The following is a 15492-nucleotide window of genomic DNA, read 5'->3' as shown; positions in this document are numbered from 1 at the left end:
ATCTCTGGTTCCTCTGCCTTTTCTAAACCAGCTTGAACATCAGGATGACAAAATTATTTTACTGAATAAATACCAAATGTATGTCAACTTGTTTAACCTGCTGCTGCTAAGTCACTTCAGTCGTGTCCAACTCTGTGTAACCCCATAGACGGCAGCCCACCAGGCTCCCCCATCCCTGGGATTCTCCAGGCAAGAACACTGGAGTGGGTTGCCATTTCCTTCTCCAATGCATGAAAGTGAAAAGTGAAAGTGAAGTCGCTCAGTCGTGTCCGACTCCTAGCGACTCCATGGACTGTAGCCCACCAGGCCCCTCCGCCCATGGGACTTTCCAAGCAAGAGTACTGGAGTGGGGTGCCATTGCCTTCTCCGGTTTAACCTGCAGTTTCCCTCAGTTCAAACCTTTAATATTAATTGCTTTCTTCATGCCCCTTTTCAGGATCTGCCAAACTTAATGACCAGGGAAAGACAAGTAGACAACGTAAAGGTTTGTAGTGAGCCAGACTTTTTCCCATCTGGGCACAGACAAGCTGGTCTATGAACATGACAAACCCCACTTCCTGTCTGGGGGAGGAGTCACACAGGAACCAGGTGCCATGTATATGTGCCGTTAGGCACTTAAAGATGCTGAATTCTTAGCTTGAGGCAGAATTAAACACATTTATGTACAGAATCCATCCTCATGTCGCTCTCCAGTCTGCTCTGGGGGTTCCTGGCCATCGCCTTCTCTGGTAGGGATGCTTTCAAACATGTGTGTGCGTGTTCAGGGTGAAAGGACTGCACACAGGCACGTGGAGCTTCACAGGGACTTGGGGAGGAAATGAGGATTGGGGAAAAGCAAGTGTCTTAGGATTTCAGTTTGGGTTATAAATATTTGAGTCAGTCCAAAATTAATTTCTGCATTATTTTGTTCACTATTTCAGCTCTGTTTTCTCACATTTTCCACAGGATCTTGTGTGGCCCAAAAAGTTACTCAAGACCAGTCAGACATAATCAGCCAAGTGGGGCAGTCAGTCATTTTTAACTGTCAGTATGGAATAGGTTGGTTCACATACTACTACTCCATTTATTGGTACAAGCAGCTTCCCAGGGGACAGATGACTCTCCTTATTCATCAAAATTCAGAACACGGGAATGCAGGTTATGGCCGCTACTCTGTAAACTTCCAGAAAGCATATAAATCCATCAGCCTCACCATTTCAGCGTTACAGCTGGAAGACTCAGCAAAGTACGTTTGTGCTCTTAGGGAGCTCTCAAGTAAAAGAACAGTTACAAAGGAAGTTCACAGTGCTTAAAGTAATGGGAAAAGACGTACAAAAACCCCAGAGCTTAATAAGAGAGCTCTGCTACTGCAGGACTCCAGCTGAAATGCACACCTGCAGACCCCAGACAAGAAATGGTAATCATGTGATTGCTTAACGTGTGGTCTGAATCAGAGAATTTAATTCTAAATTAAAGCTTCTTCTATGTCCAGAGTAACTTTCTACTGTTTACATTTTCCTCTTGAATTTTTGACTAAATTAATCATACAGAACATGTGTAAAGTTGTCTAAACTTACTCTAAAGTTAATTAAAAGTGACAGTTTCACTAAAATACACTAACATCACAAATCTGGGTATAGTTATCTGGAATCATCATGAAAATCATTTCCTTAGTCCTTTCTTCTTAGACTTGTGTTACTTAAGGTACAATCAGAGAAGCAGATCACTAATGGTATCAAATAAGAAATTAGTGATGAAGATTAAAACTCGGGCAATTGCTAGATCTGGTGGAAGAGTGTATACGAAGCTGTTATCTTTGTATCTGGTGTTGAGACTGAATTCACTGTTAATCAACTAGAGCAAAGTTAGGGAGAGACTGAGGCATAAACAAACTGTGACTCATAAGGACACACTAGAACCATGAGGGTAATGGAACCCACATAGACACACTAAAACTTGTCTATGCCTCACCTCCTTCAGTCTCACAGTAGAGAGTGAGCTTAGGAGAAGTGGGTGTCATTTGGCATCATGCTGCATACATACTTTGCCCAAGACAAACAGAAAATGAGGAGGAGGTTTGGTAGGAAGTGGAGGGGCTGTGAGTCAACAATGAGCTATCAGATCAGGAAGAACACCTGTGAGTAACCACAGTCCCTGGAGCCCTGCACCAACCCAAACATAAAAACTGTGGCCGCTTCATCACAACGACCTTCCAAATGTCACACAAATTTCTTTTGTGGCCAACCCTAAGCCAGAACAATATGGGAAGCACATTCTGGGAAAGATACTTCCAGTTAGTTAAGATAGATCAAAGCTACTACAGTACCCTTTTTGTTAACTTGGCATCCACCTGTACTCTTTAACAGCTTTTGAATAAAGACCATAGCCAAGCTATGCTTCCTGCTAATGTTGTTGTTGCTGTTCAGTCACTAAACCATGTCGGATTCTTTGTGATCCCATGGACTGTGGCACACTAGGCTCCTCTACCAGGCATGATATTTCCATGCCAGGCATGGAAATAGAGAATAACTATAATTGAGGATGAAGGATTATTTATTAAAATTATTAAACTGGAATTTCAAAATGGATGAACTTTAAGGAATGTCACTTATACCTCAGTAGAGTTGCTTAAAATATATAAGACTTTGTTCTGTCTTACTGGTGTCACAGTCCAGTAATAGTGTTATTCAACATGCACATATTTATTTAAACAGTGATTTTGTGCCCACAGTTTCCCTCAGTTCACTTTAGTTGCTCAGTTGTGTCCAACTCTTTGAGACACCATGGACTGCAGAACACGAAGCCTCCCTATCCATCATGAATTCCTGGAGCTTACTCCAACTCATGAGTCAGTGATGCCATCCAATCTGTCATCCATCTCTGGATGGATGACAGATGTCCATCTATCTCTGTAATCCCCTTCTCCTCCCACCTTCAATCTTTCCCAGCTTCAGGGTCTTTTCAAATGAGTCAGTTCTTCGCATCAGGTGGCCAAAGTATTGGAGTTTCAGCTTCAGCATCAGTCCTTCCAATGAATATTCAGGACTGATTTCCTTTAGGATGGACTGCTTGGGCCTCCTTGCAGTCCAAGGGACTCTCAAGAGTCTTCTCCTACACCAAAATACAAAAGCATCAATTCTTCAGTGCTCAGTTTTCTTTGTAGTCCAACTCTCACATCCATACAAGACTACTGGAAAAACCATATCTTTGATTAGACAGACCTTTGTCGGCAAAGTAACGTCTCTAATTTTTAATAAGCTGTCTAGGTTGGTCATAACTTTTCTTCCAAGAAGCAAGTATCTTTTAATTTCATGGCTGAAGTCACCATCTGCAGTGATTTTGGAGCCCAAGAAAATAAAGTTAGCCACTGTTTCCACTATTTCCTCATTTATTTGCCATGAAGTGATGCGACCAGATGCCATGATCTTAGTTTTCTGAATGTTGAGCTTTAAGTCAACTTTTCATTCTCCTCTTTCACTTTCATCAAGAGGCTCTTTAGTTCTTCTTCACTTTCTGCCATAAGGCTGGTGTCATCTGCATATCTTGTTACTGATGTTTGTCCCGGCAATCTTGATTCCAGCTTGTGCTTCATCCAGTCCAGCATTTCTCATGATGTACTCTGCATAGTTAAATAAGCAGGGTGACAATAGACAGCCTTGACATACTCCTTTCCCAATTTGGAACCAGTCTATTGTTCCATGTCCAGTTCTAACTGTTGCTTCTTGACCTGCATACAGATTTCTCAAGAAGCAGGTAAGATGGTCTGGTATTCCCATCTCTTTAAGAATTTGTTTGTTGTGATCCATGCAGTCAAAGGCTTTGGCATAGTCAATAAAGAAGAAGTAGATGTTTTTCTGGAACTCTCTTGCTTTTTCGATGTTTCAGCTGATGTTGGCAATTTGATCTCTGGCTCCTCTGCCTTTTCTAAATCCAGCTTGAACATCTGAAAATTCATGGTTCACATATTGTTGAAACCTGGATTGGAGAATTTGGAGCATTACTTTGGTAGCATGTGAGATGAGTGCAATTGTGCAATAGTTCTAACATTCTTCAGCATTGCCTTTCTTTGGGATTGGAATGAAAACTGACCTTTTCCAGTCCTGTGGCCACTGCTGAGTTTTCCAAATTTGCTGGCATATTGAGTGCAGCACTTTTCCAGCATCATCTTTTAGGATTTGAAATAGCTCAACTAGAATTCCATCACCTCCACTGGTTTTGTTTGTAGTGATGCTTCCTAAGGCCCACTTGACTTTGCATTCCAGGATGTCTGGCTCTAGGTGAGTGATCACACCATGATGGCTTTCTGCATCATGAAGATCTTTTCTGTATAGTTCCTCTATGTATTCTTTCTACCTCTTCTTAATATCTTCTGCTTCTGTTAATATTTCTGTTAAATATTCTGTTAATATTTCTGTCCTTTATTGTGCCCATCTTTGCATGAAATGTTCCCTTGGTATCTCTAATTTTGTTGAAGAGATCTCTAGTCTTTCCCATTCTATTGTTTTCCTCTATTTCTTTTCATTGATCACTGAGGAGGGCTTTCTTATTTCTCTTTGCCCTTCTTTGGAACTCTGCATTCAAATGGGTATATTGCTTCTTTTCTTCTTCATCTTTCTTTTCTCAGCTATGTGTAAGGCTTCCTCAGACAAACATTTTGACTATAATAAAAAGTTTAAAAACAGAAAGCAAATGGTATTTTAAATGGGATGGCAAAATAATTGTCCTGAATATGTATCAGTGAATGAAACCTAGTTTGTTCCTCAATTGCCTCAGCTCAAACCTTTATTACTACCTGCTTTTTTGACCCTCCCCCCACCTTTCAGGATCAGCCTAACTTAATTGCCAGTGAAAGAAAAATAGACAGAGTAAAAGTTTGTGGTGAGCCAGACGTTTTTTCTCATCTGTACACAGACCACATGACATGTGAATATGACAAACATCATTTCCTGTTTGAAGGAGTCACACAAGAACTGAGGGATTATGCATATGTACTGCCAGGCACACAAAAACACTGAATTCTCAGCTTGAGGCAAAACTGAGCATGTTTGTGTAGGGGATTCCATGCCTCATGCCGCTCTCCAATCTGCTCTGGGTGTTCCTGGTCTTCACCTTCTCTGGTAGGGATGCTTCCAAACATGGGTGCACGTGTTCAGGGTGAAAGGACTGCACCACAGGCACGTGGAGCTTCACAGGGACTTGGGGAGGAAAGGAGGACTGGAGAAAAGCAAGAGTCTTAGGATTTCAGTTTGTTTTTTGGGGATGTGATCTGAAATGAGGCTAATTCCTACACTATTTTATTCACTGCTTCATCTCTGTTTTCTGATTTTTTTCCACAGGATCTGGTGTAGCCCAGAAAGTTACTCAAGATCAACCAGACATATTCACTCAGATTGGAGAGGCAGTCATTGTGAACTGTTGGTGTGAAACAAGTTGGGGCAGTTACAACATTTTTTGGTATAAGCAACCTCCCAGTGGAGAGATGATTTTCCTTACAAGGGATGGCCGCTACTCTATAAATTTTCAGAGATCACTTAAATCCTCTAGCCTCATGATTTCAACCTTACAACTGGAAGATTCTGCAAAGTACTTCTGTGTTCTCTTTGAACTCACAGTGCTCAAGGTAATAGGAAAAGCTGAACAAAAACCCCAGAGTTTAATAAGACAGAGCCCCTCTGCTGCAGGACCACAGCTGAGATACACACCTTTAGATCCTAGACAAGAAATGGTAGTCCTGCGGTTGCTTCATCTGTGGTCTGCATCAGAGGATTTAATTCTAAATAAAATTTCCTTCCATGACATATGGAAACAGGTGTCCAGAGTAACTCTCTACTGATAACATTCTCCTCTTGAAATTTTGACTTTAAATCAACCATACAAAATATGTGTAAAGTTGTCTAAATTTGAAGACTTGCTCCACAATAATATAAAGTGGTAGTTTCACCTAATGATCCTTACATCACAAATCTGGGTCTAGAATCTGAAATCATCATGAAAATCATTTCCTTAGTCCTTTCCTTTTAGGGCTTCCTGGGCACTAGGGGTAAAGAACTCGCTTGCCAATGCAGGAGACATTAGAGACACAGATTTGATCCCTGGTTTGGGAATATCCCCTGGAGGAGGGCAAGGCCACCCACTCCAATATTCTTGCCTGGAGAATCCCTTGGACAGAGGAAGTTGGTGGGCCACAGTCTATGGGGTTGCAAAGAGTCAGACACGACTGAAGCGACTTATCATACAGTCGTTTCCTCTTAGACATCATGTCAGGGCATATCCAGAGGAGACCCACCAGTGATGTAGAGTAAGATATGAGTTATAAGGATTATTCACAGGCAGGGCTAGAGCTGGTGGAAGAGTCTATAAAAGCTATTATATTTGTATTTGGTTTGAGCTTGAGATCACTGTAAGTCAACTAAAGTACCATTTATGAAGGAAAGTTGGATGTGGCAACTGGACCAACTGTGGACCAACTGTGGACCAACTGGAAAAAGCATGGACAAGCTGTGACATGTACATGAGGACAATGGACCCCACAAGACACACTAAAACTCGCCTTTCTCTTACCTCCTTCAGGCTCACAGTAATGGGCGAACTTCAGAAGTTTGCCATCATGCTACAAGCATACTTGGTCAAAGACAAAGAGAACATGAGTAAGAAATCTAGTGGGAGATCTAGGAGTTGTGAGTCAACAATAAGTTGAACTATCAGACCAGCAGCAACATTATGAGTTGCCATAGTCTCTGGAGCCCTGAACCAACCTGCAGAACCTAGAAACATGACTACTTCATCACAAGTACCTCCCAAATCTTACACAAATCTCTTTCATGGCCAACCATAACCCAGAACAATACAGAGAAGCAAATTCTGGGAAATAGATTAAGTTCAGACAGTACAAATCCACCATAATAGCTTAACTAGTTAACTTACCTCCTTGTTAACTAAGCATTCATCATTACCTCTTTGAACACCACAACTTTGAATAAGGACCACAGGAAAACTAAGCTTCCTGTTAATATGATGCAATTATTCTTTATTCAGCCAAAACAAGCTCTCTCCTTCAAAGAGAATACCAAGTTCATTTATCTATTTAAGGGTGATGTTCTTTCCTCTTCTAGCTGAATCACAGTCTCCAATTGACCCTGTATTTTTACTACAGAGATACAATGAGATATAAGATTAACTCGTAGCAGCACATTTTCTGTTACCAGAGGCAGGCAAAGAGGAGAGGGAAGTTAAAAATGGCTAATGTATACATAAATATATTCATATACAATGAAAATGAGTTCAGAAATATTCTAGGTTGTGTTACTGCAAATGACCACAAGATTGTAACTGGCATTTATAACTACCTCATCCATTACCCATTCCATAACCTCGTAGCATAGCAAGAACCTCTACTCACTGTTCTACTGTATTTCCTATAAAACAAGCTCCTTATTCAGGAGCAATGCTATGTGGAAAGTCGTAAAGATGAATAAGGAATTCTGTTAGTTGACCACTGTTATTTTGGCAGAAGTTTGCAAGGTGTTGAAGACAAATTCAAGGGTCTATTTTAGTGTAAAAAAATCGTGTTAATAGGCAGGGGAAATTGATATGTTGTATTCTGGGAAACATCGTTAAGAATGATACTTGTCTTCTCATCACAAGTAATAGCATTGCAAAAAGGAAAGCATTTGTAAAGTTTTTAAAGAAAGCAAACAAATAAAACTTTCAAGGAAGCTTCTAATGAGCATGAAAGCATATTTTTAAATTGTCTTTTTAATCAAAAAGCACTGCTAAAGAGAGTGGAAAGCCAGTGTCAGTCTGGAAGGCTAGATATGCAAGACACATTACTGAAAAAGGAATCAAATGCAGAATATATTAAAAGCTCATAAATCAAAGAGAAGTGAAAATAGTCACTTCTTAGTCATTAATAAGAATGACTTATTAATAGTCATTAATAAGAATGGCAAAATCTTGGAGATCGAATTCAGAAATATTATATCCAATAGCTAGTAAACATGTAAGGTGTCCTTGATTTCACTATTTTTATGGAAATCAAAGTCAAACCTCACCTGTTCCATCTGTGTCTTTTCAGCACCCTGAGTGTATCAGTGTAGCTAGCTGGCTATCACACCAAAAGAATAAGGAAAGATAATGCTTATCTCCAGGAAAAAAAAGTGATTAAGTAAATGTCCTAGAAGCGTCCATTACTGAATTGATATGGAGTTGAAAAATCAGGTCACAGGCCTGGGCATTAATAGAAAGGAGGTTTTAGTAGAATATAGAAAGTTGGTATTTATTGACCTTACTATATGTCAGGCACTGTAGGATATATTTCCGATTCATTATCTACTTTAAATATCAAAATCCTTTGAGATAGATTTTACTGTTCCAATTTTTTTAATCTTTGAGAAATGAGACATAACTTTCCTAACTGTGAGAAGCATCTTAAACTTTTATTGTCATCCTGAGTGTACTATTTAGAGGGCTCCTTGGAGAAGATTTGGGTATGAGGAAGCACTTGACCCAGAACAGGGTGACTGGATATCTCAGTGATGGTGACATGATAGGTTTAAACTGGAAACTAAAGGGATCTATGAAGAACAGTTCTATGAAGATCTACAAGACCTTCTAGAAATACCACCAAAAAAAGAGATGTCCTTTTCATCATAAGGGATTGGAATGCAAACATAGGAAGTCAAGAGATACCTGGAGTAACAGGCAAGTTTGGCCTTGGAGTACAAAATGAAGCAGGAAAGGGCTAATAAAGTTTTGCCAAGAAAACGCACTGGTCATAGAAAACACCCTCTTCCAACAACACAAGAGCCCACCCTACACATGAATATCACCAGAGAGTTAATACAGAAATCAAAATGATTATATTCTTTGCAGTCAAAGATGGAGAAACTCTACACAGTCAGAAAAAACAAGATCTGGAGCTGACTGTGGCTGAGATCATGAGCTCATTATTGCAAAATTCAGGCTTAAGCTGAAGAAAGTAGGGAAAACCACTAGACCGTTCACTGGATCATGGAAAAAGCAAGGGAATTCCAGAAAAAACATTTGCTTTGTTGACTATGCTAAAGCCTTTGACTGTGTGGATCAAAACAAACCAGAAAATTCATAAATAGATAGGAATACCAGACCACCTTACCTGCCTCCTGAGAAACCTGTATGCAGGTCAAGAAGCAACAATTAGAACCAGACATGGAACAACAAACTGATTCAAAATTGGGAAAGGAATACATCAAGGCTGTATACTATCACCCTGCTTATTTAAATTATATGCAGAGTACATCATGTGAAATGCTGGGTTGGATGAATCACAAGCTGGAATCAAGATTTCCAGGAGAAATACCAACAACATCACATATGCAGATGATACCACTCTAACGGCAGAAAGAGAAGAGTAACTAAAGAGCCTCTTGATGAGAGTGAAGGACAGTGACAAACTCAACATTCAAAAAACTAAGATCATGGCATCTGGGGTCCCAACACTTAATGCAAATAGATGGGGAAAAAGTGAAAGCAGTGATAGATTTTATTTTCTTGGGCTCAAAAATCACTGCAGAAGATGACTGCATCCATGATATTAAAAGACACTTGCTCCTTGGAAGGAAAGCTATGACAAACCTAGACAGCATAGTAAAAAGCAGAGACATCACTTTGCCAACAAAGGTCCACTGCCGGGGACCAGCCCCGGCTGATCCAGGGTATTCGAAGGAGAGACGGCTAGGCGAGGGTCAGGGAATAACTGCTTAATTACACTTTAATTAAGGATACAAAGAGTAATAGAATAAGGATAGCTCAGTGAGGAAATTCAGTGGAGAAAAGCGGCTGAAATAAGGATAGCTCAGTAGGAAAATTCAGTGGAGAAAAGAAGCTGAGTGGCTTGGTTTACGCGGAAAATCAATATAACCCGTGACACCAGGTTAGCTCTGACCACGGAGGCCGCAGGCGCCCTCTCGAATAGCGGAAGGTGCCCCACCTTAGACACCTTCTCGAGTGGGTCTTAGAAGCCCAGGCAAATAAATGGCCGCAGAAGACATCCGCGCTCCAGATGGACACTCAGCTGGAATTTGGGAGAGAGAGTGACATGGGGAGACCAAGTTTCAGTGAACAAGGCCCGCACTTTATTTTCCAAAGTAGTTTTTATACCTTAAGGTATGCATAGAGGATAATGGGGGAAGGGGTGGAGTCATGCAAGGACAGCAGTTCCTGGTTCTAATCTAAGCCAGGCTTTCAAACTTATCATATGCAAAAGTTCAGGTGATTGACATCATCTTCTGGCCCGGAGGCCTGTTAACATTTTAAGAAACTTATTTTTCTCTAAAGGTGATTATTCCAAAGTCAGGCACCAGCCTCCAAAAAAGCATTGGACAAAGCTGCATTTTACATTTCTATACACCCATTATATCAATCAATACACTGCCAAGGACACAGTAGGTAAGGAGTATGGAGACTTAGCAGCAAACATTGGCCCAACAAGTGAAAAACCCTTCACCAATACATTTTCTAATCAATCTTTTAACTACTCAAAGGAATCTGTGTTTAGGCAGTTTAGAACATCTCCTGCCTCTCACAGTTAGGAGGCTCTGAACAATCACATGTGGCCGGAAAAACCCATTCAGGCAGGCTAGAGGATTTCCAAAGGAGTTTGTAGGTTGAAACACTGTCACATCCAGGAATTATTAACTGGAGCTGTAAGCTAACTCTCTTTCCAGAGAGAGGTAGTGGGAGACAGCCCCCCGTAAAGTCAGAGGTGTAGGTGAAAGCACAAAGCAGAAAGTAGGCAGACTCTGGTTTTGGGGGTAGATGCTCGAGAATTTCCATGGGGACTCCTGAGGCTCGATCCCGCCTTTGCGTATGCCGAGCCTCCTTCCTCATGACCTTTGTCATGGGCGGAGTGCCTCACGCTGGCTCCCGGCAGTGATAGAATTCCAGTTGAGCTATTACAGATCCTCACTCAATATGCAATATGCCGGCTCCCAGCAGTCCACAGAGTTGACGCTATGGTTTTCCAGTAGTCATGTATGGATGTGAGAGTTGGACCCTAAAGAAGGCTGAGTGCTGAAGAATTGAGGCTTTCTAATTGTGGTGCTACAGAAGACCTTTGTGAGTTTCTTGGACAGTGAAGAGATCAAACCAGTCAAACCTTAAGGAAATCAACCTAGAATATTCATCAGAAAGACTGATGCTGAAGCTGAAGTTCCAATACTTTGGCCACCTGATGTAAAGAGCTGACTCATTGGAAAAGACCCTGATGCTGGGAAAGATTGAGGGCAGGAGGAGAAGGAGGTGATTGGATGGCAGCATCCACACAATGGACATGGGCTGGAACAAACTCTTGGAGATAGAGGAGGACAAGAAACTGTGGTGTGCTGCGGTTCATGGGGTTGCAAAGAGTCAGACATGACTTAGAGACTGAACAACAACAATGCTTCCACCGAGTATTTATGAAAATTTGTTAAATGAACAAAGCATGATTAGTGTAACATTACTCCTATGTCTTCAGTACAATTTTCCTCCATGCTAGACTTGGATTTATTGTTTATAGCCTCTTGTTCATTGTTCACAATAATAACCCTCTGTTTATACTATCGGAGTCTTTTATTTGGCTTGCATCCCATAACGTTGGAAGATTGTTTTCAGAGTAATTTAAACAGTTGTTTAATGTAATTTCTCATCAAATTCATGAATAATGATTCATCAGCTCACTCAGAAACCATGTAATTCTTGAGTGCCTACTATGTATCAAACTCTTATAAATATTGAATTACATGGGCTTTGAAGTAAATTTTAAATATAGGAAGGTTAGAGACAAATGAAAAAGAGATCAACAAATGAGAATCATATGACTGCAGAGGCCTGGTGTGCTGCGGTTCATGGGGTCGCAAAGAGTTGGACACGACTGAGCAACTGAACTGAACTGAGCTGAAAGCAGTCAAAGATAATTAAAACCTTCTATGGAGTATTTAGGACCAAGAAAATACAGATGAGTACAGAGGTATTACAAGTAAGATGTGTGTACTGTGTGGTAAGTTGCTTCAATCGTGTCTAACTCTGTGAGTCATGGACTGTAGCCCACCAGGCTCCCCTGTCCAGTGGATTCTCCAGGCAAGAATACTGAAGTGGGTTGCTAAGCCCTTCCCTAGGGGAATCTTCCTGATCCAGGGATTGAACATGGGTCTCATAAGTCTCCTGCATTGGCAGGTGAGTTCTTTACCACTTGCGCCACTTGGGAAGCCCATTTACCTTCAAATCTGAGGAGCGCTTTTTTTTTAAATTTTATTTTATTTTTAAACTTTACATAATTGTATTAGTTTTGCCAAACATCAAAATGAATCCGCCACAGGTATGCTTGCTGACTTTTGGTGTGGGTTTAGCTCTGCAGTTCTTCTATTCAGTCACAAGAGGGGGCTGATTCATCCGAAAACAGTGTTGCTTTCTAGGAGAAAGGGAGGGAAATGTGTTTTCCATTGATGTGCCAAAAAAAGGAAAAACGACATGCTTTCATCTTCTTTAGACTACTTGAGCTTTTTATCCCTTGTTCAATGTGTGTGGTCAAGGATTCAGGGGATCTTAGCCAAATAGCCTAAGCCCTTTCCATGTACCTCCCTAAACACTGCTTTCCCATTTCCCTGCTCTGTTATCCCTTCACTTTTCTATTCCTTATACGCTTTTTTTTTTTCCCTCCTCCGACTTTTTATACCACTCACACCCACATCCACCCCACCCCCACCTACTTTTCCTTTCTTTCTGTCCATTCCTTTGCCTTAGCATCCTTGCTATACAACACCCACAAGCATCGGCATAGGGAAGATGAGGATTATGGACCACTGTTCAAAGAGGATGAGGTGAACTCTATCTATGTCAATCAGTTAGTATATTAAGAACAGATGCATGAAAAATGTCTACCTAGGTGATAGATGCATGATTCCAAGAACACTTACATGAGCTCCAAGCTCCAGGGTGTGTAGCTTTTAGTCTCAATGTTATTAATTTTTCCATCTCCCAGAGCACATCACTGCCTACTTTTGAATCTTCCATACATTTTCTGGAATGTGGATGGAAATTTTCATTATCTTACTATACATAGCTCAGTACATTTTTCTGGGATTAAATATTATGCTCTGCAAGCTTCATGGAGCATCAGCTAATTTCTTAAGAAACAAATGAAAGACCAATGGTTGTGCATAGACACATCATTGTGATTGGTATTCCTTTTCCAGAGGCAGACATTAAACTTCAGAGATGATTTCACTGTGAGCTGGGGATGTTTCACCATCTTTTGGGGACATGACTAAAACAGGGGAGGACGACCTAGATAAGGGATTGCTTGATCATTGGCTGAGAAGGTCCTAGCAACAACACAGCGATATCTGCACTGGTTGTTAAGTCTTTACTAACAGCTGTTGCCTCTGTTCTCAGATCCAAGCCTGAACTCTGAGCCCACGATCCTGGTTTGTCCCTGAAGTATGAGGCTGGTGACTGGAGTAACAGTGTTTCTGACCTTGGGTAAGTGTTCTGTGTCTACAAGGGATGACTTGAGGGCAAAGGACCACAAAGAGTTATTTGCTCTCTACTCCTTTCCCTATGCTTTATTCAGCATTATAGTGATGGAATTGAGAACCAATCATGGATTTGCTAGGGACACAAACTTCTACATGACATATTAAACCTTGGCTATGATTCCAGAAGAGTCCTTAGCAGTAAGAAGGTTGTAGGAAATCTCTGGATTTATTGAGCCAAGGACCCATGGAACAAAGCCTATGGATCGCTGATTCTTGCCACGTATCTTTGGTCTCCATAATTTTGTTTTTCAGTCACTAAGTTGTATCCAACTTTTATGACCAAATGGACAGCAGTGTGCCAGGCTCCTCAGTCCTCTATTAACTCCTGGAATATGCTCAAATTAATGTCCATTGAGATGGTGACACTGTTTAACCACCTCATCCTCTAATGCCCCCTTCTCCTTTTGTCTTCAGTTTTTCCCAGCATCAGGGTATTTTTCAATGAGTCAGCTCTTCTCATCAGGTGTACAAATTATTGGAGCTCCAGTTTCAGCATCAGTCCTTCCAATGAATATTTAGGGTTCATTTCCTTTTGGATAACTGGTTTGATAACTGGTTTGATCTTCTTGCAGTCCAATATTGAACACCAATAATATTTTTCCAGGACATACATAGAAACACAGGAGTAGGGGTTAGGGCCAGACAGTTATTAGAGGTTTATGCACTTGATTCATAGAATTATGCTTATTTGTGCTCTGGAGCTAATTTGATTTCTTAACCCCCCAGGGACTGTGATTGATGCTAAGACCACCCAGCCCAGCTCCATGGACTGTGCTGAAGGAGAAAACATAAACCTCCCTTGTAACCACTCTACCATTGGTGGAAATGAGTATATACATTGGTATAGGCAAAATCCCAATCAGAGTCCACAGTATGTCATTCGTGGCTTACAAGGCACAGTGAACAGCAGCATGGCCTCTCTGACCATAGCTTCAGACAGAGAGTCCAGCACCTTGGTCCTGCCCCAGGTCACCCTGAGAGACACCGCTGTGTACTACTGCATCCTAAGAGAGGCACACTGGGACAGATGGGGCTGCACCTGTGCAGTATCTCTCTTGTGGGAGGAAGGGGGGACACAGTGGGGGAGCAGTCACGAGAGCAAATCTAGAGTCATCTAGAAGGAGAGTCAGAGAGTAGTAAGAAATGAGTAAAATGAAGGGAAGGAAAAGGGAAGAAGATGGATAAAGAAAAGAAGAAAAGGACAAGGAAGAAGTGCATCATTGTTTGATGTGGCTGAGAAGAATTTTGGGAATTATGGGAATACGAAGAATTCCAATTGCAATATACAAATAAAGTGAGAAGCATTAGCAATTTTTCATGGTTCTTTCTCATGTCAATAAAATGTTGGTTCCAGTGTGTTAGTCTCAACCTAAAAGTGAAAAGAATACAAATAATTCTCCTGTTCCAAAGTTTTCTTTCATGTCCGACTCTTTGAGACCTCAAGAACTGTAGCCTGCCAGGCCCCTCTGTCCTTGGGATTTTCCAGGGAAGAATAGTGGAGTGGGTTGCCATTTCCTTCTCCAGAAGATCTTCCTGATCCAGGGATCAAACCTGGTCTCCTTTGTCTCCTGCATTGTAGGAGGATTCTTTACCACTGTGCCACCTGGGAAGTGGTCCAATTCATTCTTTATAATGCTTGTGTAGTACTCTGAAACGTTCTATTATTAATTATGTTTACCTTAATAAGTATTTGTTTCTATTAGTGTGCTATCCTAAAGAGTGTTGTCTTTATACAACTTTGTAGATTGACTTTTGTATATATGAGGACATGTCTATTGTAATGAAATTTCTAAACTGGAATGGCTATTTCCAAAACAAGGTGCATTTAATTTTTTTTTTTTTATAAACTGACAACTTTCCATTCAAATGGTATAAACAATTATACTTCAACCAACAGGGAGTGAGAAGGTGTATTTTGCACCCTCTAAAAATTGAGAATTACCAGCCTTTTTCATTTTAA

At 40.9% G+C, this 15492-nt stretch overlaps 3 gene segments (V, D, J or C); all 3 read left to right on the top strand.

Annotated features, from left to right (window-relative positions):
- The first annotated feature begins 679 nt into the window (after positions 1-679).
- Positions 680-1292, top strand: LOC129620775 (T cell receptor delta variable 1-like). The segment is given in 2 exon segments: positions 680-728; positions 946-1292. Coding segments are annotated over 2 exon segments (396 nt in total).
- A 3755-nt stretch (positions 1293-5047) lies between these two features.
- Positions 5048-6630, top strand: LOC129620774 (T cell receptor delta variable 1-like). The segment is given in 3 exon segments: positions 5048-5096; positions 5316-5599; positions 6550-6630. Coding segments are annotated over 3 exon segments (414 nt in total).
- Positions 6631-13436: 6806 nt separating this feature from the next.
- On the top strand, positions 13437-14650 carry LOC129620773 (T cell receptor alpha variable 26-1-like). The segment is given in 2 exon segments: positions 13437-13476; positions 14259-14650. Coding segments are annotated over 2 exon segments (432 nt in total).
- The last annotated feature ends 842 nt before the right edge of the window (positions 14651-15492 follow it).

Source organism: Bubalus kerabau, chromosome 10 (genome assembly GCF_029407905.1).
Source record: "Bubalus kerabau isolate K-KA32 ecotype Philippines breed swamp buffalo chromosome 10, PCC_UOA_SB_1v2, whole genome shotgun sequence".
Lineage (NCBI taxonomy): Eukaryota > Metazoa > Chordata > Mammalia > Artiodactyla > Bovidae > Bubalus > Bubalus kerabau.
Note: the sequence above shows the minus strand (reverse complement) of the source record. Positions and strands in the feature narration are given on the sequence as shown.